The sequence below is a fragment of the Ziziphus jujuba genome, chromosome 4 (assembly GCF_031755915.1).
Source record: "Ziziphus jujuba cultivar Dongzao chromosome 4, ASM3175591v1".
Classification (NCBI taxonomy): Eukaryota; Viridiplantae; Streptophyta; class Magnoliopsida; order Rosales; family Rhamnaceae; genus Ziziphus; species Ziziphus jujuba.
In genome coordinates, this window is record NC_083382.1 from 26,145,740 (window position 1) to 26,170,121 (window position 24,382).

Below are 24,382 nucleotides of genomic sequence, written 5' to 3' on the forward strand. Positions count from 1 at the left end.
CATCTATCTAATAACATGGATAAATAGTAAAAATAAAAAATTTAAAATAATTTATAATATTTAAAAAAAATAAAAAAAATTAAACACCATACGAGAAGGGTAAATACATATAACAAATGGTGGAAAATGACTAACTTGATTGACTCTTGTCTCAACTGTCTCAACTGCTGTTGGCTTTATGATAAGGTACGGCAAATAGTGCATACCTTACCTTTGTCTTGAAAGGGATACTGTCAACCTGCATCTATAATTTTGCTATAACAAGTAAATTGTCCTTTTATTATTATTATTATTTCTGTTTGGTAAAACTGTAAGGAATAAATAGTCAGTTCAGGATCTTCCTTGATATTGTGAGTGCAAATATGGTATCATCTTTCGGTAAGTGAATGCTTTGATTAGCTTCAAATATGTGGATATATAATATTTTTGCCAATATATTATACATTAAGTGTAACGGTGGTACCAATTGCCGGTACCACTTCAAATGGTTTAATGCCATCCTTTAAAATTTTGCCACATCATTTTTTTCTTTTTATAAATTACCATTCTATTTTCTTTTATATTTTAATTTTATTTTAATTTACTCAAATACCTTTGCCTTCTATTTTCTTCTTCCTTTTCAAATTAAGATCTATATATTTTTTTTTTTTTTGGAAAATTTTCTTCAATATATTTTTAGATTTCAAATCTCTCTCTCTCCTACCAACATTCATCAGTAACAAAAGTAACGATTATGGCCTGCCACCGGCTGTTTGTGAGTTTGGAGGATAAACCCCGATTCTGAAAACCCCTTTCTCTCTTCTCTTTTCAAAATCAGACACATAGAAATTACATCTTAAAATGCCCACTGATTTTGCCAAAATCCTCCATTTTGGTTCACCGAATCAACACCAGCACCACAAATTTCATACAGAACTAGTAGGGCTTAAAGAGTGGAGCCCATTGTCGGCGCCGCAGTCCTGCTCTCTCAAAAATTTTCACTGTTCTCATAGCAGTCAGCAGTCGCTAGTGACTGCTAGATAAGATATTCACCCTTTTCTATTTATTTATTTATTTTTCTATAAAGGTTTATTATTATTATTTTTTTAAAAAAATCAATTTAATATAGTAAGTTGGATATTTTCAAATGACATGCCAAATTTAACATATGGCATTAAATTATGATTAATTTTAACTGATGGCATGCAATTATTTGGAGTGGTACCAGATCATCAGCTGGTACTTTATACCGTTTTACTGAAGATTTTCTCTTTAAACAATACTACTTTTTGAATGAGTCAAAACTTATTTAATTTTAAAGTTGGGCTCAAACTTTATCATGTTATAGAAATTAGAGTCAATTCGATGTACTCAATGAAAATGTACCTCATTATGATTCGCAAGAGTTTTGAGTACTTTGGATTTTACAAGTCCGATATTTTAAGAAAGTTTGAAAAAAAAAAAAAAAAATTCTAGGTGAAAGATGGATTCGAAGTTGCTGAGAATGCCTACAGATGGTAATATGAAAATGGTGAAATACTGCCAGGCATATTAGTCAGTTGACTGTTCAAAACAACGAGGGTTGACTTAATGGGGCAAACGGCTGCTATAATTAAACTTATTTTTAATTAATTAATTTATTTTTTTGGTTATTCTGCTAAGGTGGTCTTATCATAAACGATGTTGGCAGGGGGAAGAGGATTGAGGCATGCTCTACAATCTTCATGGATACCAAGACCAAACCAAGATTCATGGTTACTGCTATTCTTTCTGTGCCTATTTGTCCCTCAAGTCAGTGTTGTCCTCGGAGCTGATACCATCTCTGTCAATCAACCCCTCTCCGGTGACCAAACTGTTGTCTCTGCGGATGGGGTCTTTGAACTGGGATTCTTTACACCAGGTAATTCTCTAAACTACTACGTTGGCATTTGGTACAAACAAATTTCTAAGCAAACCATAGTGTGGGTGGCAAACAGAGAAAAACCAGTCTCAGATAGATTTTCTTCGGTTTTAAGAATTTCAGATGGTAATTTAGTCCTATACAACGAGTCACAAGCACCAATTTGGTCAACAAATGTGAATCACACAACCTCAGGCACTGTCCAGGCAGTTCTGCTCAATAAAGGAAACCTTGTTATAAATTATGGATCTAATTTGTCAACACCTTTATGGCAAAGTTTTGATTATCCATCTCATACATTTTTACCTGGTAGTAAACTTGGATTCAACAAAAAAACCAAAAATAACTCAGTTCTTCTAACATCATGGAAGAACTCTGAGGATCCAGCCCCCGGTTACTACTCTCTTGAACTATTCTTAATTGGAACCGACTCGTACATGGTTTTGTGGAATAGGTCTAGCTCAGAGATTTACTGGAGCAGTGGATATTGGAATGGAAAGATTTTCAGTTTGGTCCCTGAGATGAGGCTAAATTATATCTTCAATTACAGCTTTGTTTCAAACGAAAATGAAATCTATTTCACCTATGATGTTTATGATAATTATTCTACTATATCACGATTGGTTATTGACGTTACGGGGCAGATTAAGCAGCAAAATTGGCTAGGAAATGGATGGATGTTGTTTTGGAGCCAACCAAGAGAGCAATGTGACGTTTATGCTTACTGTGGGGCATATGGCAGCTGCAACGACAGGTCCTTGCCTTTTTGTAATTGCTTGACTGGGTTTGAGCCAAAGTCACAGAGTAATTGGGATATGAGTGACTATTCCGATGGGTGTCAGAGAAAAACTGAACTGCAATGTCAACATAGCGGTAAGAGAGACAGATTTACAACGAACCCCGGCATGGTCTCTGGAAACGAAAAATCTGTGAAAGCAAGTAATAGTGCTGAATGTGAATCAACCTGCTTAAATGACTGCTCTTGCACTGCGTATGCCTATGAAAACAATAATTGTTTAATTTGGATTGGAGATCTCTTTAATCTCAAACAAGTCCCAGCAGATGACAGCAGGGGAATGACACTGTATGTTCGACTTGCAGCTTCGGATTCTAGTCCTAACAAAATAGTTATTAATGTTGTGGCCTCAGCTGGTGCATTTGCACTTCTTCTGGGTCTGATCAAGTTTATAGTTTTGAGATGGAGAAAGATGACTGTAGGATCAGGAAAAGCAATGGAAGGTTCATTGGTGGTATTTGAGTATGGATATTTACAAAATGCAACAAAGAACTTCTCGGAGAAATTGGGAGGGGGAGGATTTGGTTCAGTTTCAAGGGTACATTGCCTGGCTCAACTGCAATAGCAGTCAAGCAGCTTGAAAGCGTCAGCCAAGGAGAGAAGCAATTTCGGGCAGAGGTAAGTACAATTGGGACAATCCAACATGTTAATCTTGTTAGGCTTCATGGGTTTTGTTCTCAAGGTAGTAAAAAATTGTTAGTTTACGATTACATGCCAAATGGATCTTTAGATTCTCACCTTTTTGAAACTAAGAATTCAAAGGTTTTGAACTGGGAAACAAGGTATCAAATTGCTCTGGGGACTGCAAGAGGGTTATGTTATCTCCATGAGGAGTGCAGAGAGTGCATAATCCACTGTGATATTAAGCCAGACAACATTCTCTTAGATGCTGAATTTTGTCCAAAAGTGGCAGATTTTGGGTTGGCAAAACTTGTGGGAAGGGATTTCAGCAGGGTCCTGACGACCATAAGAGGGACGAGAGGTTATCTTGCACCAGAGTGGATTTCAGGAGTAGCCATAACAGCAAAAGCTGATGTTTACAGCTTTGGAATGATGCTTTTTGAGATTATATCAGGAAGGAGCAATTCAAAGTACCATGTTGAAGGTGAAGTAAGTTTCTTCCCGATTTGGGCAGCAAGCATAATAATTGAAGGAGGTGATGTTTTCAGTCTTTTAGACCCAAGGTTGGAGGGAAATGCTGATCCAGAAAGGCTGATCAGAGTTTGTAGATTGGCTTGTTGGTGCATCCACTATGAAGAAACTCAAAGGCCATCAATGGGTCAAATTGTTCAAATCCTCGAGGGGCCTATAAACGTGAATTTGCCTCCACTTCCAAGATTATTCCAGGCTTTTGTTGATAACCCGGATGAAATTATTTCCTCCACCGAGTCGTCCTCTAGCGCAGAGAGTTCACAGGCAGGCAACGGCATGTCCACAGCTTCATCTAGAGTAAAAAGCAACGAATCTTCTTCATTACTGATGTCCTAAAGAACATTGCAATCTCATGTGAAGAATATCATTTTGCCATTTTTCAATTTTCTTTACATGACAAAACCTTGTGTGGTAAGATAAATATATGTCTGACTAATTACTCGATATCCTATGTATCTATCATTAGCTTTCCTAATACTATGCACAAATCTTACCGGTTATTATTTCAATGACTTGGAAGATTTCCTATGTTTTCCTTTGAAAACTTGTTTTACATGTATTGTTATATATGGGTTATATGGAGTCTCATAACTCCTCGTCCTTCCTAGCTGTGATGGCGTTCTTTCAAAACATTACTTGAGCAAAAAAGTAGCATGTATATTTAGCTTACCTGCAGAGATTCAGATCAGTTTAAGCAATCTAAGGAGTTCTGTACCACCTGGAAGTAAATGGACTGACAGAGCTTAGACAAGGAGTTGTATTGGCACAAAAGCACCCACTGCAATCCATGAGGATGAGAGAGATTAAACAATAATATAGTGAAAATATGTTGTGCTTTTTGTTGCTCCAGCACCCATCTTTTGGCAAGTTTTAACAGTTAAAATTAAATTCACTTGTTTGCATGACAATGAAAGAACTCTAAGTTACTGCGAAAGTAAATCTTATTGTTACCAAATGCCAATCTTGTATTTTGCTGCATGTTTACAGGAGAGACAGCTTGAGTGCAGCAGCATTAACGTTAAATCTAGTTCTTCATCAAAGAACTAAACACATTGAGATAGACAGTCACTTTGTGGGAGATAAGGTCTAAAGAAGCTAATTGAGATAAGATATGTTCCAACAGAGGAACAAATTGCAGATATTTTCCCCAAAATTTTAGGAATTCTTTTTTATTTGATTAGTCAGTCAGTAAAACTTGAGTGAGAGGGGGAATATTGAGGTCTCTAAGTATCTGCCATGTTAGCTAATGAGCTGTACTATCTGTTATGACGCTAATGAGCTGTACTATCTGTTATGACAGTTCTATCTGTTATGACAGTTGTATTTGTGCTGAGTTGGCAAGGTCAGTTGTCTAAAGCTGTTTAGAGCTTTGTCGGTTAAGAAAGGATTAGTGAGTTAGCTTTGTTTATCTTGCACAAATAGCTTTCTAGTCAATAAGATTAATCATAGCATTTTCAGAAAATACAAAAAGTTTCTTCTTCATCACTTTTTCTCTCTAGGTTAAATTTTCCTTTTCTGTCTATATCAGTTGGTATCATTTCCTCCTATTCTGTCCACGTTATCATCATTGTTATTGATACCATGGGGAAAAGATTTTTTGCTCACATTACAAATTTGCTTAAAATAAAGGTTTGTATTTATGCTTCTTAGTTCTTAGCTATAAATGCTTTGGCTATGGCTTGAAAAGTGTTACATGTTATAAGCCACATGCAGCAACAGTTCTAGTCAGAATATCATCTGAGATGATGGTGAAAAATGGTACAAAATGCATAAAGAATTTTTATCAAATATTGTTGGAGCTAACTTGTGGTTGCTGTTTTCTCTGCTCACCATCCTGTTTTACACAGTTATCATTCAAGATTACATCGCGTAGCCTCATAAGATATAATACTCATTAGATTTTCTTAATTGGAAACAACCTGTATTTGGTTTTGTGGAATGGGTATAGCTTAGAGATTTTTGGAGCTGTGAATATTGGAATGGAAAGATTTTCAGCCTGGTCTCTGAGATGAGGATAAATATAGTATAAAAGCAGTTATCTAAATGCTTTCTTCTTCTTCTTCTTCTTCTTCTTCTTTCTTTTTTTCTTTTTTTTTTTTTTTTTTTTTCCAGCTTAGTTTTGTGGTTTTTGCACCAAGAGGTCATCTTGCACTAAAGTTTAGCACCCAAATCTGAATTTTGGGCAGCAAGCATTATACGTAATTGAAGGAGGGTTATGGTCTCAGCCTATTAGACCCAAGGTTGGAGGAAATGCTGATGAAGTCGAGCTCATTGCAGTTTGTAAGAGGGGCTTGTTGGAACTCACAACCCATCAATGGGTCAGACTGTTCAAATCCTTTGAAGGGATTATGCGTGATCCACTGTGATATTAAGCCAGAAAACAATTATTTGAATTTTTACCACAGCAGTAGAATTTGTGGCTTGTATTAGCAAAATAAATAAATAAATAAATAAATAAATAATTTGAATTGTTAGAAATGACAGTAACACATGTCGCTCCCACAGACGGAGCCAATGTTCGTATGTGGATCCCCCTTTGAAATCCCAATGCTTGATACCAGCAAAAGGACAATAACCTGGGCACCCCTGGTGTAGGTTTGGTTATCGACTCTCCTACGACCAAGTTAGAGAGCTTGGTAGAGATGGATTTTTAGATGGGATGGAGATGGAGAAGATAACTTACCTCACGGGATGAAAGTTGGCCGTATTTTATACTTGGCGTTAGTGTTCATGGCTTGTAGCAAGCCTTGGTTTATTTGTTTTGTTGTGGCCATGCCATTGCATATATGCATCGGATTTGTAGTCTCGAGGAAGGTTTGAGGTTGATTCACTAGTACGCTTGTATCCCTAGAATCAAGGGAAAGTTTGCAGTTGGACATGCTGCTAGCAGTTATTTTGGACATTTTGCATTTGTCTTCATGCATTATTTCTCATGTCGAACAGATTTAAGGCCTTGAAGGTAATATCTTAATCTTCCACCTTGGGTTTTGATTTCATTGTTTGTTTCGGCTACATCATAACTTGAGCCAAGCTCATCTTTTTTCATGACAATGCCTTGGTTGGCCCGTGCAAAAGATTGAAATATGCTAAATCATATAGGCCTCACTATGCTTCCCGATATTCATATATACATATATACATATTATATATAGGGGATATTTGAAGGAAAATTTAAAAATTTTGAACTTCTAGACGAAGGTTGTGGGATACCTAGTGCAAATATAAAATTGACTCTTCTCATTTATTCTTAAGAAATTTGATAAATTAGACCAAAATATAACAAATTTTCAAGAAGATAAAAATCTCTCTACATCTACCTTTTTCTATTTGGTTTGTAATTTGAGAATACCGGTATATTTGGTTCAGTATTGATTTTAAAACAAATTGTTTTGTTGTGATTTGTAAAGTTAGAAAATTTTTGTATTCATAATTTTAAAATATTTTTAAAATTTTAAATATATGATTCAGGCTTTAGAATGCACATACTACAATAATACTTATATTGAATAAGTCAAATCAGCTACCTCAAAGCACACCAAAAATAATAATAATAATAATAATAATAATAATAAATAGAATAAAATAAAATGCACCAAAAACTTGAAGCAATCAAATACGTAAAAACAAATATAAAAAAAGTCACCGTCAGGCTAAATTATCAATTGAAACTTCTAAATGCATGCCACGCGGTAGATCCTTGACTGTTGCAATTAGTTGCTGAAAAACTAGTGATAACATGACCAATACAAAAAGTCACCAAGACAGATGTTCATGGAGCTCATAATCAATTTGTAACGAATTCTGAGACATGTTTATAATGGATACCAAGACCAAACCGATGTTTCCAGTGGCTACTGCCATGTTCGTCCTCTGCCTATTTCACCAAGTTAGTGTCTCCCTTGGAGCTGATACCATCTGTGCAAATCAATCCCTGTCCGGTGATGAAGTCATTGTCTCAGCAGGTGGGGTTTTTGAACTGGGATTCTTTACGCCAGGTAATTCTTTAAACTACTATATAGGTATTTGGTATAAACAAATTTCTCCGAGGACCGTAGTTTGAGTGGCAAACAGAGAGATATCAGTCTCAGTTAAGTTTGCTTTAGTGTTAAGAATCTCTGGCGGTAATTTAGTTCTATTTAATGAGTCCCATAGTCCAATTTGGTCCACAAATGTAAACCCCACAACCTCAGGCAGCACTGTTCAGGCAGAGGCAGTTCTTCTAGATGATGGAAACCTTGTCTTAAATGATGGTTCTAATCCATCAACACTACCTTTATGGCAAAGCTTTGATAATCCATGTAATACATTTTTAGCCGGTGGTGAAATTGGATACACAGGGATAAACAAAAGCAACAAAATTGTACTCACTTCTTGGAAGAACTCTGAGGATCCTGCCCCAGGTGACTACTCTCTTGAGCAATTCTCAATTGGGACCGAAGTGCATTTTGTTTTGTGGAATCGTTCTAGCTCTGAGATTTCCTGGAGTAGTAGTAATTGGAACGGGAAGACTTTCAGCTCCATTCCTGAGATGAGAATCAATTTAATCTTTAATTTCAGTCTCGTTTCAAATGCAAACAAAAGCTATTTATCCTATGATATTTACAATTCTTCTATTATTTCTCGTTTTTATTATTGACATTTTGGGGCAGCTAAGGCAATTAAAATGGTCCTCGGGGGATGGATGGCTGATGCATTGGTCTCAACCCACAAACCCATGTCAAGTTTATGCTCTTTGCGGTGCATATGGCAGCTGCACGAGGAATCCCTCTTGCCCTTGCCTCTGTTTGATACGGTTTGAACCAAAGTCGCCAAGTGACTGGAATTTGATGGATTATTTCGGAGGGTGCCGGAGGAAAGCTAAACTGCAGTGCCCCAAGAGAGACAGATTTATAAAGAATCCAGGCATGTCATTGTCTGGAGCCAAAAAATCTGTGCTAGTAACAAGCAGTGCAGAATGTGAATCAACCTGTTTAAATGACTGCTCTTGCATTGCTTATGCTTATGCTTATGAGAGCAATAGTTGTTTAATTTGGAATGGAGATATTATGAATCTACAGCAACTAGCACTGAATGACAGGAGGGGAAATACTCTGTATGTCCGTGTAGCAGCTTCTCTGTTTTCAAGTCCAAAAAGTAGGAAAGCAAAAAATATTTGTAGTGTGGTGGGCTTAGCTTTTGGTTTTGCTTGTTTTCTCGGCCTCTTTATGTTTGTAGCTTTAAGAAGGAGAAAGAAAATGGTCGGAACTGGAAAATCAATGGAGGGTTCATTGGTGGCCTTTGAGTACAGGTACTTGCAAAATGCAACAAACAACTTCTTAGAGAAATTACGAGGAGGAGGATTTGGCTCAGTTTTTAAGGGGATATTGCCCGACTCAACTGTCATTGCGGTGAAGCAGCATGATAATATTAGCCAAGGAGAGAAGCAATTTCAAGCAGAGGTCAGCACAATTGGGACAATCCAACATGTTAATCTTGTTCGCCTTCATGGTTTTTGCCATAGAGGAACCAAAAAATTGTTGGTCTATGATTACATGCTAAATGGCTCTCTAGATTCTCACCTTTTCCAAATAAGAATTCAAAGGTGTTGAATTGGGAAACAAGATATCAAATTGCAATGGGGACTTCATTAGGATTATGTTATCTCCATGAGGAGTGCACAGAGTGCATAATCCAGAGTGCGTAATCCACTGTGATATTAAGCCAGACAACATTCTCTTAGATGCTGAATTTTGTCCAAAAGTGTCAGATTTTGGGCTACCAAAACTTATGGGAAGGGATTTCAGTAGGGTCCTGACAACTATAAGAGGGACAAGAGGTTATCTTGCACCGGAGTGGATTTCAGGAGTAGCCATAACAACAAAAGCTGATGTTTACAGCTTTGGAATGATGCATTTTGAAATTATATCAGGAAGGAGAAATTCAAAGTACTATGTTGAAGGTGAAGTAAGTTTCTTCTCGATTTGGGCAGCAAGCATAATAGTTGAAGGGGGTGATGTTTTCAGTCTTTTAGACCTAAGGTTGGAGGGAAATGCTGATCTAGAAAGGCTGAGCAGAGTTTGTAGATTGGCTTGTTGGTGCCTCCAATATGAAGAAACTCAAAGGCCATCAATGGGTCAAATTGTTCGAATCCTCGAGGGGCTTTTAAATGTGAACTTGCCACTGCTTCCAAGGTTATTCCAGGCTTTTGTTGATAACCCGGACAAAATTATTTCCTCTACTGTATGTACGTCCTCTAGTGCAGAGAGTTCACAAGCAGGCAACGGCATGTCCACAGCTTCATCTAGAGTAAAAAGCAACAAATCTTGTTGGATTTTTGGAACAAAAAACACAGCAAAAGGAAAGGAAAGAAAATAAAGAGCGTAAACTGGTGTGAAAAACTTGCATCATTCATTTCTGGACAAAAATATATAAACATAAGCTTACAACAGTAAATCACCTACTTTTCACCTAATATTGCAGTAATCATACCACCAAAAGACAAGTCATACTTTGGTTACCTAATACAACAGTGTTTTACCAAAAACCTGAATATAAATTAACTAAACATTAAAAAAGGAACTAAGACACCAACAAAAGTGTCATTACACTAAACTCTTCCTTGACACTTTTGCTGGAAACACTAAAATCAATTCTTAATGTTTCAAACCTTTTTCTTGGCAAGGCTTTTGTCAAAATATCAGCAAGCTGGACCTCAGACTTGCAATGAACCAGCTTCACTTCACCATTTCTTTCAGCTTATAAACTTTGTCTTCCTTTCTTTGAACAACAAAGCCAGTACGTGAAGGAAGCAAGAGCAGCGGAGGAAGATAAGTGCGAGGTAGAGTAGAGAAGAGTGAAGCAACGAAGGAAGGCAGGCAGCGAGAGGTAGCACAGCGTAAGGGAGAGAGGGAGGTTTGATTTCAACATACACTTCTTCTTGCAAGTAACCATTTAGAAATGTGGATTTTATATCTAACTGGTAAACTTTCCTACCTTCTTTAGCAGCAAGAGCTAGTAGAAATTTGATTGTTTCATGCCTTGCAATTGGTGCAAACGTATCTCCACAATCAATACCTGATTGCGGCACACAATTCTTTTCTACCAATCTTGCTTTACGCTTGTTTATAGTACCATCTGCATTGAACTTGGTCCTAAAGACCCACTTCACTTCAATTTTCTTTTTGCCTTGAGGTTTTTTTACCAACTCCTAAGTCTTGTTTTTGTTTATCATGCTGATTTTAGTTTCCATGGCTTTTCTTCGTGTTTTAAACTGATTTGCATCATAAAAAGTAATTGGATCACACAATGCTAGGTGGCATCTCTTATATAAATCTGTCAAGGGTCTTATATCTCGAACATCGGCCAGGGGTCTTGTACCTCGAACATCGGTCACGGATCTTTTACCTCGGACATCGGTCAACGGTCTTCTACCTCGGACATCGGTCAGGGGTCTTTTACCTTGGACATCGGATAAAGGTCTTATACCTCGGACATCGGTCAGGGATCTTTTACCTCTGACATCGGTCATGGGTCTTTTACCTCAGACATCGGTCAACGGTCTTCTACCTCGGACATCGGTCAGAGGTATTTTACCTCGGACATCGGTTAGGGGTCTTTTACCTCGCACATCGGACAAAGGTCTTATACCTCGTACATCAGTCAGGGGTCTTTTACCTCGGACATCGGCCAGGGGTCTTGTACCTCGAATATCGGTCACGGGTCTTTTACCTCGGACATCGGATAGAGGTCTTGTATCTCGGATGCTTCTCTCGATTGCATCGAGTAAAAGTCTTGTACCTCGGATGCTTCTCTCGGATGCATCGGTCAAAGGTCTTCTACCTTGAATGCTTCTCTCAGATGCATCAGACAAGGGTCTTGTACCTTGGATGCTTCTCTCGGATGCATCAGTCAAGGGTTTTGTACCTCGGATGCATCTCTCGGATGTATCAGTCAAGGGTCTTGTACCTCGGATGCATCTCTCATATACATCGGACAGGGATCTTTTACCTCTGATTCCAATGACATTTTCATCATCTGAATCAGCCTCCTCCTGAATTTCGTCATGTTCTTGGATAAAATTCTCTTCTGAGGCTTGAACTTCCTCTTTTTCCAATTCCATTCTACTTCAAAGCTTTTATCTTTCATTCCAACATTTAGAATTTCACTTCCATGTTGATCATATATTGTGCAAGACTTATCTTGAAAATTAAGAGAATATCCATTTTCAAGCATTTGTCCCACACTCAACAAGCTTTGATTAATTTCAGGTACATATAACACATTTGAAATGAGTTTAGTACCTGTTGAAGTTTTCACAGCCACATCTCCTTTGCCTTGAACTAGAATAAAGTCTCCATCTCCAATTTGGACTTGGGAAACAAAGCTTTTGTCTAAGCACTTGAAGAGATCAGCATCATGTGTCATGTGTTGAGTACAACCACTATCCATCAACCAAGCTTCTTTGCTACAGTTTTCTGCATAACATGTAGCAACAAACAGCCTTTCCTCACTTTGCCATGCTTCATCAGCAACTTGTACTTGGTGTGCTTGTTGTATTGGCTCTCCTTTATTTTTACAAACTTTTTCAACATGTCCAAGTTGTTTTCATGCTCTACATTGAACATTAGGCCTAAACCAGCAATATTTTTCAGAATGGTTGTCCTTTTTACAATGAGAGCACATCACAAACTTCTTTCTTTCACCCTCTCTGTTTGTACCAACACCATCTTGTCCTTTGTCATTACTTCCTCCACCTTGCTGCTTCCTTTGGTTATTGTTTGCTGGAGACTTGTCTTTTTGTAGTGCTAGAAAAACACTTTCTGAAGCCTCTTTTGTCTTATAGATCTTTTTTGTTCAGTTGCTTGTAAAGCATTAACAAGCTCTAACAAAGAAATCTGATTCAAGTCTCTTGACTCCTCCAAGGATGAAATCTTTAATTCAAACTTTTCTGGTAAGCTGACCAGCACTTTCTCCACAACTCTTCTGTCACTCAGCTCCTCTCCAAGAATTCTGATTTGGTTTACTACCTTCATTAGTCTGTCAATGAAGTCTTTTACCAACTCAGAATCCTTCATTCTTAAAGTTTCGAACTCCCTTCTCAAATTCAATATCTGCATCTGTTTTGTTCTTGCACTTTCCTAGAACTCTTCTTTCAGCTTGTCCCAGACCTCTTTGGTTGTAGTGCAAGCCATAATTCTGTTGAACATCACATCTGAAACACCAGCATGTAAAGCAGATAAAGCCTTAAATGTTTTTACAACCTCCTCACTATGTTGCTTTATTTGTGCAATAATGGGATTTGCCGTCAAAGGGGGAGGAATTCTATTGGTCTCTACAACTTCTCACAAGTCAAAAAAGCTTGAAGGTAAGCTTTCATTTTTATAGACCACATGGCATAATTTTTTCCAGAAAATATAGGAGGTGATTAAACAGAAAAATGAGTTGAAGCCATTAAAAAAGGAAGGAACGGTAGAAGGAAGGTTTCTGTACTTTTTGCTATCACTCACAGCCCCACTAAGAGCATTAGAGCTCTGATACCATTTGTTGGATTTTTGGAACAAAAAACATAGCAAAAGGAAAGGAAAGAAAACAAGGAGCTTAAATTGGTGTGAAAAACTTGCATCATTCATTTCTGGACAAAAATATATAAACATAAGCTTACAACAGTAAATCACCTACTTTTCACTTACTATTGCAGTAATCATATCATCAAAAGACAAGTCATACTTTGGTAATACAACAGTGTTTTACCAAAAAGCTAAATATAAAGTAACTAAACATCAAAAAGGAACTAAGACACCAACAAAAATGTCATTACACTAACAAATCTTCTTCATTACTGATTTCCTAAAGAACATTGCAATCTCATATGAGAATATCATTTTGCCAGTTTTTAATTGTCTTTACATGACTGAACCTTGTGTGGTAAGATGATAAATATATGTATTACTAATTAGTCGATAAACCTTGTGTGGTAAGATGATATATATATGTCTTACTAGTTACTCGATACCCTGTGTATCTATCACTAGCTTTCCTAATACTATGCAAAAATCTTACTTGGTCTTATTTCAATGACTTGGAAAATTTCCTATGTTTTCCTTTGAAAACTTGTTTTACATATATTGTTAAGTTATAAGGGTTAGCCTGTCTATATGGAGGCTCATAACTCCTCGTCCTTCCAAAGGCTTATTACAATTCTAGCTGTGATGGCGTTCTTTCAAAACATTCTTGAGCAAAAAAGTAGCATACATATTTAGCTTACCTGCAGAGATTCAAATCAGTTTAAGCAATCTAAGGAGTTCTGTATTACCTGGAAGTAAATGGACTGACAGAGCTTAGACAAGGAGTTATATTGGCATAAAAGCACCCACTGCAATCCATGAGGATGAGAGAGATTAAACAATAATATAATGAAAATATATTGTGATTTTTGTTCGCTTTGCACCCATCTTTTTGCAAGTTTTGACAGTTAAAATTAAATTCACTTGTTTGCATGATAATGAAAGAACTTTACGTTACTGTAAAAGTAAATTCTATATGAAAGTTGTGAAAAGAAAGTGTAAAAGTAGGGAATTTCGAATTTGATGCTCAGCCCATGTATAGCAGGCAAGTAGACTAATAAAAACCAAATAGGCAGTTAAAAAAAAAAAAAGCAAAAGCAAAAAACAAAAAACAAAAAACAAAAAACAAACTGAGTTTTAATCGAAGGATTTAATTGGAATAGAAAAGAAAAAAAATTGTTATAAAATCCATAAAAAACAAATGTTTCTCATCATAAATTTTAATTAAAAATTATTTTCTCTTGAAGATGATCAACATTGGACAATTCTATATAAAATTGACCGTTCACATTTATATATTCTTAAGAACTAAATTAATAAATTTGACCAAAATATAAGATATGTTCGAGAAGATAAAAATCTCTCTGCATCTATTTTCTATTTGGCATGTAATTTAAAAATGCCTGTATATTTGGTTCAGTAATGATTTTAAAACAATTTTTTTTGTAGTGATTTGTAAAGTTAGAAAATTTTTGTATACGGAAGTTTAAAATAATTTTAAAAATTTAAATATATGATTCAGCCTTTAGAATGCAAATGCTACAATAATACTTATATTGAATAAGTCAAGCCAGTTACCTCAGAGCATACCAAAAAAATATATAAATAAAATAAAACGACACCAACAACTTAAAGCAATCAAATACGTAAAATCAAATATAAAAAGTCACTGTCAAGCTAAATTATCAATTGGAACTTCTAAAATGCATGCCACGTGGTAGACCCTTGACTGTTGCAATTAGTTACTGAAAACCTAGTGATAACATGACCAATACAAAACGTTGCCAAGACAGAAGCTCATGGAGCTCATATTCAATTCGTAACGAATTTTGAGACATGTTTTTAATGGATACCAAGACCAAACCGACGTTACTGGTGGCTACTGCCATGTTCCTCCTCCTCCTATCTCTCCAAGTCAGTGTCTCCCTTGGAGCTGATACCATCTCTGCAAACCAATCCCTCTCCGGCGGTAATTTATCTGAGAGATCAGTCTCAGATAAATTTGCCTTCGCGTTAAGAATCTCTAGCGGTAATTTAGTTTTGTTTAATGAGTCCCAAAGTCCAATTTGGTCCACAAATGTAAACCCTACAACCTCAGGCAGAGGCAGTTCTTCTAGATAATGGAAACCTTGTCTTAAATGATGGTTCTAATCCACCAACACTACCTTTATGGCAAAGTTTTGATCATCCATGTAATACGTTTTTGCCCGATGGTCGGATTGGATACACGGGGATAAACAAAAGCAACAAAATTGTTCTCACTTCTTGGAAGAACTCTGAGGATCCTGCCCCAGGTGACTACTCTCTTGAGCAATTCTTAATTGGGAGCGAAGTGTATTTTGTTATGCGGAATCGGTCTAGCTCAGAGATTTCCTAGAGCATTGGAAATTGGAACGGGAAGACTTTCAGCTCGGTTCCTGAGATGACGCTCAATTATATCTTTAACTACAGCTATGTTTCAAAGGCAAATGAAAGCTATTTCACCTACGATGTTTACAATTATTCTATTATTTCTCGGTTTATGATCGACGTCTTGGGGCAGCTTAAGGAATTAATATTGTTGCAGAGTGATGGATGGTCGATGTTTTGGTCTCAACCAAAAAACCCATGTCAAGTTTATGCTTTGTGCGGGGCATATGGCAGCTGCATTGAGAACCGCTGGTGCCCCTGCCGCTGTTTGACGGGGTTTGAACCAAAGTCACCAAGTGACTGGAATTTGACGGAGTATTCTAGTGGGTGCCGGAGGAAAGTTGGAAAAATATCATAGATGAATATATGTAAATACATGTGGACAATTTAATAAAAAATAAATAAAAATAAATACAAAATAAATAAAGCATTTTAGAACCTGTAGGTCTTTGAAATTGATCTACTTTCTACAAAGGTTGACCGAGGCCTGTGTGATACCACAGTGTCCTTAAGACGTTTTACGCCCACCGGTGCAGGAGTTTTGTAGCGAACGTCTCCCAGAATACAACGCCTGCAAAAGCTTTCAGATTCAGGACCTCTGAAGCTTTTCTCTTCGAACTCTCTGTGTACCTTCACTTTTCCACTATTTTTTTTTTCCTGTATTTCCTACCAATAATTAAAATTGAAAAGAACGTTGCAGTTCGTGCAACCTTCAAACTCTCATAAGGAGTTATTCTCCCGTAAAACTCTCTCCCACTATTATCAAAATATTATTTGATTTAAAATTATTATAACAAAACTCAACAACCAAAAACCCAAATCATTCACACTTGTGGGCCTAGGCTCAACTCTAACAATCCCCCACATGAATGATTTGATTTAAAAATACAAACATGACTCTAGTAGTAAAGCTCTACAGTTGGAACCTGCATAGGATAGGTAGATGTTACTCTTTGAACCTTCCCTTGAGAGACTACATTTTCTTTACTGACTTATGGTAGAAGCGATATCTTTGAACCATTTCGTCTTTTGTGTAAATGACAACATAGCCCACACATGATTCCTTCCTGATACACTTCAGTTCTCACTGTTGTGTTCATTTTTGGCCCTGAACACCTCCCTGGTTCTACGAGAGTTTCTAAAGAATTGTGCCCTAAACAATTCTCCTTTGAAGCAACCACTCTTCTCTCTCACATAGGTGATTCCTATTTCTTTTATAATCAGCATACCTATGCATAGATTACTAAACACACGCTTATAGGAATCATTAAAAGCATACTTTTATGCTTAACCTCTTTTTATCACTGTTTCATCATAGGAATGGGCAGAGGATTAATCCCCCACAGTTATCCATACTAGTCTTTACAATTGAGTTGTCCCATTAAACCTAGATCTTGGATCTCCAGTCAACTAGGTTGGGTTTTCATCGTATTGACTTTATTCACGAGCTTCAATCCCATTCCCCTCGATGACTTCTCAACTAGTTCTCTATTTAACCATTTGGTTAGCGGATCCGCAATGTTATCTTTTGACTTTACATAGTCTATTGAGATAACTCCAGTTGAGATTAATTGTCTAATGGAATTGTGTCTACGATGAATGCGTCTAGACTTTCCATTATACATAATATTTTGTGCCCTGCCAATCGCAGATTGACTATCACAGGTATTGCTGGCACATAATACATAATATTTATACATAATATTTACATAATATTTTGTAAACTTATTGCTGGCACAGGTTTAGGCCACCTCGGAATGTCCTCTAAAAATTGGCGTAGCCATTCTGCCTCTTCACCACATTTATCTAGAGCAATAAACTCAGATTCCATAGTGGATCGAGCTATCACAGTTTGTTTCGAGGACTTCCATGTCACAGCTGCACCTGCTAATGTGAATACATAGCCACTAGTGGATTTTGAATCCTTTATATCTGATATCCAATTTGCATTACTGTATCCTTCTAATACAGCAGGATATCTTGTATAGTGCAGTCCGTATTCACAAGTATATCGTAGATATCTTAGTACTTTAACGATCCCTTTCCAATGATCTTCATTTGGATTACTCGTGTATCTACTTAGTCTACTTATTGCGTAGGCTAAGTCTGGTCTGGTACAACTCATCAAGTACATCAGACTTCCAATCACCCTAGCATATTCTACTTGAGATACACCTTCTCCTTTATTTTTGGATAAGCGTAAACTCATATCTATGGGTGTTCTGGCTATACTAGTATCATCATTACTAAACTTAGCCAGTATTTTATCTACATAATGAGTTTGACTAAGAATGATTCCATTCGAAGTTCTCGTGATTTTCATACCTAAAATCACATCTGCAAGCCCCATATCTTTCATGTCAAATTTAGAATTTAACATGGATTTTGTAGTTCGAACCATATTGTCATCACTACCTACTATGAGTGTGTCATCTACATACAAACATAGAATAACATATCCATTCTCTGTATCTTTTACATAGATACACTTGTCACATTCATTTATTTTGAACCCATATTTTAGCATGGCATTATCAAATTTTTGATGCCATTGCTTTGGAGCTTGTTTAAGTCCATATAAGGACTTTACCAATCTACAAACTTTCCTTTCTTGTCCTGGAGCAGTAAAACCCTCAGGTTGCTCCATGTAGATCTCTTCCTCTAGATCTCCATTTAGAAAAGCTGTTTTCACATCCATTTGATGTACTACAAGATCCCGCAATGCTGCGATTGCCAGTACCATCCTTATGGAATTTATCCTCGTTACTGGAGAATAAGTGTCAAAATAATCAAGGCCTTCTTTTTGCTTGTATCCCTTAATTACAAGTCTTGCCTTGTATTTATCTATTGTTCCATCTGCTTTCATCTTTCTTTTAAAAATCTATTTGTAACCCAAAGGTTTACAACCTGGAGGAAGATCTACCAACTCCCAAGTGTGATTCTGCAGGATGGAATCAATTTCACTTTTAACCGCTTCTTTCCATAAATTCCCTTCAGGAGAATTTATGGCCTTTTGGAAGCTTTGAGGTTCACTTTCTAGCATATAAGTAAGAAAATCCGGACCATAGGAATTTTCAGTTCTTGCTACGTCTAAGCTCAACTTCAGTTTCTTGTTCTTGATCACTATCATGATTATCATCATAAATAGTATCATAAGTTCGTTTAGACGTACTCGGTCCTTCTTCCACTTTATATGAAAAAATATGATCGAAAAATGATGCATTTTTTGATTCCATTATTGTGTTCTTGTGTATATCAGAAATTTCTGACCTATACACGAGAAACCAATATGCATTACTATTCTGTGCATATCCTATGAAGATGCAATCAACAGTTTTGGGACCTATCTTCACCTTCTTAGGTGTAGGTACTACTACTTTAGCTAGACACCCCCACACTCGTAAATATTTGTAGGAGGATTGTCTTCCCTTCCATACCTCATAAGGTGTCTTTACCTTATCTTTCCGGGGCACCTTATTTAAAAGGTCATTTGCCGATAAAATGGCTTCCCCCCACAAGTTCTGAGGTACTCTAGAACTTATCAACATTGCATTCATCATTTCTTTCAAGGTTCTATTTTTCGGTTCAGCCACACCATTTGATTGTGGCGAATATGGTGGAGTAACTTCATGTATTATGCCATGTTGAGCACAATACTCTCCGAAAGGAGTTACATACTCTCCACCACGAGCACTTCTGATCACTTTAACTTTCCTGTTGAGTTGATTCTCAACTTCCGTTTTATAGAGAATAAATTTCTCTATAGCCTCATCCTTGCTTTTAAGCAAGTATACATAGTAGTATTTCGTGCTATCATCAATAAAGGTGATAAAATACTTATTACCACCTCTAGTCGGTGTGAATTTTAAATCACATATATCACTATGTATTAAATCCAAAGGTTCGTTATCTCTATTAATTGTTTGATATGATGACCTCGTTAATTTTGCTTCCACACAAGTTTCACACTTATGATTGGAATCAATTTCAAATGTGGGAATATGATTTAAGTTAATTAATCTCCGCAGAGAATTAAAATTAACATGTCCTAGTCTACCATGCCATAAAATGGAAGACTCAAGCAAGTAAACAGAAGAACTACTAGCTATATTCATTTCTTTAGGCTTTACAGTCATTACATTCAGCTTAAATAAACCATTGACTACATAGCCCTTTCCCACAAACATCCCAAATTTAGACAAAATAACCTTGTCTGACTCAAACACTAAGCGAAAACCATGTTTGCTTAGCAGTGATCCAGATACTAGATTCTTGCGAATGTCTGGAACATACAATATATTATTCAGAGTCAGCTCTTTCCCCGAGGTCATCTTCAGGATTACTTTGCCCTCACCTTGGATTTCTGAGGTAGCAGAGTTACCCATAAATAGCTTCTCCCCATTCTTCTTTGGTTCGAAGGAAGTGAACATACTCCTATCCGAACACACGTGGCAGGTCGCACCAGTATCCATCCACCACTCTCTAGGATTAGATCCCACCAAGTTCACCTCAGATATCACAGCACTTAGGTCAATATCGTCAACCTCTTTAGTGATGTCCTCCATCACTTGTGCCTGGTTCCTCTTTCTTTTTGGCAACCTACATTCAGTAGCTCTGTGACCTATCTTGTCACAGTTGAAGCATCTGCCTTGAAATTTGGCCTTCTTGGAGATTCCTCGTTTTGGCCCTAGCTTAGAAGCTTTTCCAATTTGCTTCTTATTCTTGGAGCCCTGACCATGCTCCACAACATTAGCCTTCAACACGGCCTTCGAAGTTCTCTTATCAGACTTCCTGTTGTCATCTTCTATGCGAAGCTTGCTAATAAGAACCTCCATATCCATCTCCTTTCTTTTGTGCTTCAGATAATTCCTGAAGTCACTCCAACTCGGAGGTAGTTTCTCAATCATGCAGGCCACTTGCAATGCTTCATTCATTATCATCCCTTCAGCAAGCATTTCCTGAATCAGCACTTGCAACTCATGTACTTGATTCATTATTGGCTTTGCATCCACCATCATGTAATCCAAGAATCGGCCTGTAATAAACTTTCTTGAACCCGCATTCTCGGTCTTGTACTTTTGGTCCAGTGTTTCCCACAGCTCCTTTGCTGATTTCGTGCCACAGTATACACCATACAGGGCATCAGACAGGCCATTTAGGACATAATTTCGACATAAGTAATCGGAATTATTCCATGCATCCACCCTCATGAGAGTCTCCTTATCACTCTCTTCATTACTGGGTGGCACATCTTCAGTCAAGTACCGCGCAAGTCCCATGGTGGTCAAATAAAATAGCATCTTCTGCTGCCATCTTTTAAAGTTTGCTCCATTAAACTTCTCAGGTTTCTCTACATGACTAGCAGAAGGAGACATCTGAATTCTAGAAGTCTGAGTGGGCACAGTCCTGTTGTCTCCACTTGCCATTTCTGTAACATCACAAAATAGAAATCAATTAGTTGTTATTTTCTATATTAACAAACTAATTATATGCAATTTTCATAAGGAAAACACATAAAAAGTGATTTTTAGGGTTTCTGAATACACAACAAAAAATTACTGTATACACCCCAAAAATACTATTCATAGTCACTATTCACTAGTACTGTTCATGCCATGTGTCACCATGCTGACGTGGCACCCCTGCCACGTCATCATGCCACTGACGTGGTACCCGCCACATAACCACAGTGCTGATGTGGCACCACGCCACATCAGCGCTCGTCGCACGCGGCACCATGCCACATCATCAGACCGCTGACGTGGTGCCCCGCCACGTGATCATCTTGGTGATGTGTCACTGCCACATCATAACCATGCTGACATGGCATCAGGCAACGTCATCACATTGATGACGTGGATATGCCACGTGGCGATCTTGTTGGCACTATTTACAACACGTGTCTCTACTAGAGACAGACACGTGTCACTTGTAGCAGGTCGACACGTGGACTGTCCAGAGCATGAAACGTGGCCGTTCGAGAATGAGACACGTGTCATCTGTCTCAGGTCGACACGTGTTCCACCCGTTGGGCGACACGTGGCTCATTGTTTTGGCGACAAGTGGTAAGCCCATTTGCCATTGGACCGGTTCTCTTGGGCCTTGATCTCAATCGGGCCTGGGTCCTGGGTTGAACAGTAGCCTGTTCTAACCTGGTCTGGGCTTTCGAACTGGGCCTGACCCAATAACATTAGAAAAACCGGCCCAGTCTTTTAGATATAGCCCAAACCCTATTACTTTTCTTCTTCAACTTTCAACCGGGTCATTTTGACCCAGTTTCTCTGGTAAACGAGTCATACGACTCAGCAACAATTTTTCTTCTCTTTTCCACTCTCCCAGTGGCCAAAAAATTACCAAAAATACACCAAAATGTTTAAAAATTTATGGGCAATTCAATTTTGGAAAGATTTTTGATCAAAAACAAAAAATTAATAATTACCCATAAATTTTTATACCCACGGGTTTAATAATTTTTTTTTTTCTTCTCTTGTTTCAACGGTGAAACACACATGGAAATATTTAATCAATATATATATAAGCATAAAAATGCAATATATACACAGTAAACAATAACATAATAAACAACTTAAATTTCCACATTATATTTACATATATAAAAATTAATAAAACGTCTTAAGATTGTTGGAAAAATATCATAGATGAATATATGTAAATACATGTGGACAATTTAATAAAAAATAAATAAAAATAAATACAGAATAAATAAAGCATTTTAGAACCTGTAGGTCTTTAAAATTGATCTACTTTCTAGAAAGGTTGACCGAGGCCTGTGTGATACCACAGTGTCCTTAAGACGTTTTACGCCCACCGGTGCAGGAGTTTTGTAGCGAACGTCTCTTAGGATACAACGGCTATAAAAGTTTTCAGATTCAGCACCTCTGAAGCTTTTCTCTTCGAACTCTCTGTGTACCTTCACTTTTCCACTATTTTTTTTTCCTGTATTTCCTACCAATAATTAAAATTGAAAAGAACGTTGCAGTTCGTGCAACCTTCAAACTCTCATAAGGAGTTATTCTCCCGTAAAACTCTCTCCCACTATTATCAAAATATTATTTGATTTAAAATTATTATAACAAAACTCAACAACCAAAAACCCAAATCATTCACACTTGTGGGCCTAGGCCCAACTCTAACAAGCTGAACTGCAGTGCCGGAACAGAGACAGATTTACAAAGAGTCCAGGCATGTCATTGTCTGGAGCCCAAAAAATTGTGCTAGTTAGTAACACAGTAGAATGTAAAGCAACCTGCTTAAATGACTGCTCCTGCACTGCTTATGCTTACAAGAGCAATAGTTGTTTAATTTGGAATGGAGATCCTATGAGTCTACAGCAGCTGCCACTGAATGACAGCAGTGGAAAACTTTGTATGTTCGAGTAGCAGCCTCTTCGTTTCCGAGTCCAAAAACTAAAAAAGGAATAAATATTGGTATTGCGTTGGGCTCAGCTTCTGGTTTTGCTGGTTTTCTTGGCCTTTTTGTGTTTGTAGCTTTAAGAAGAAGAAGAAAGAAAATGGTCAGAGCTGGAAAATCAATGGAAGGTTCGCTGGTGGTCTTTGAGTACAGGTACTTGCAAAATGCAACAGACAACTTCTCAGAGAAATTGGGAGGAGGAGGATTTGGTTCCCTTTTTAAAGGGACACTGCCAGAGTCAACTGTCATTGCAGTGAAGCAGCTTGATAGCATTAGCCAAGGAGAGAAGCAATTTCGGGCAGAGGTCAGCACAATTGGGACAATCCAACATGTTAATCTTGTTCACCTTCATGGTTTTTGCTCTAGAGGCACCAAAAAATTGTTGGTCAACGATTACATGCCAAATGGCTCTTTGGATTCTCACATTTTCCAAACTAACGATTCAAAGGTATAGGACTGGGAAAGAAGATATCAAATTGCTCTGGGGACTGCAAGAGGGCTATGTTATCTCCATGAGGAGTGCAGAGAGTGCTAACCCACTGTGATATTAAACCAGACAACGTTCTATTAGATTGTGAATTTTGTCCAAAAGTGGCAGATTTTGGGCTGGCAAAACTTGTGGGAAGGGATTTCAGCAGGGTCCTGACGACCATAAGAGGGACAAGAGGTTATGTTTCACCAGAGTCGATTTCAGGAGTAGCAATAACAGCAAAAGCTGATGTTTACAGCTTTGGAATGATGATTTTTGAAATTATATCAGGAAGGAGAAATTCAACGTACCATATTGAAGGCGAAGTAAGTTTCTTCCCAATTTGGGCAGCAAAAATAACAATTGAAGGAGGTGATGTTTTCAGTTTTGTAGACCCAAGGTTGAAGGGAAATACTGATCCAGAAAGGCTAATTAGAGTTCGTAGATTGGCTTGTTGGTGCATCCAATATGAAGAAACTCAAAGGCCATCAATGGGTCAAATTGTTCAAATCCTCGAGGGGCTTATAAACGTGAACTTGCCGCCGCTTCCAAGATTATTCCTGGCTTTTGTTGATAACCCGGATGAAATTATTTCCTCCACCATATGGTCCTCTAGTGCAGAGAGTCCACAAGCAAGCAACGGCATGTCTACAGCTTCATCTAGAGTAAAATGCAACGAATCTTCTTCATTACTGATGTCCTAA

General features: G+C 37.5%; 1 protein-coding gene and 2 pseudogenes across 1 annotated transcript; all 3 read left to right on the forward strand.

The window, feature by feature from the left end:
* Window positions 1-666: 666 nt before the first annotated feature.
* LOC107416935 (G-type lectin S-receptor-like serine/threonine-protein kinase At2g19130) lies at window positions 667-4,359 on the forward strand (annotated as a pseudogene).
* A 3,285-nt stretch (window positions 4,360-7,644) lies between these two features.
* LOC107416938 (G-type lectin S-receptor-like serine/threonine-protein kinase At2g19130) lies at window positions 7,645-10,181 on the forward strand (annotated as a pseudogene).
* A 12,802-nt stretch (window positions 10,182-22,983) lies between these two features.
* LOC107416939 (G-type lectin S-receptor-like serine/threonine-protein kinase At2g19130) lies at window positions 22,984-24,382 on the forward strand. Its single transcript, XM_060816812.1, has 3 exons — window positions 22,984-23,164; window positions 23,287-23,657; window positions 23,735-24,382. The coding sequence occupies exons 1-3, from the start codon at window positions 22,984-22,986 to the stop codon at window positions 24,380-24,382; spliced, it is 1,200 nt and encodes a 399-aa protein (XP_060672795.1).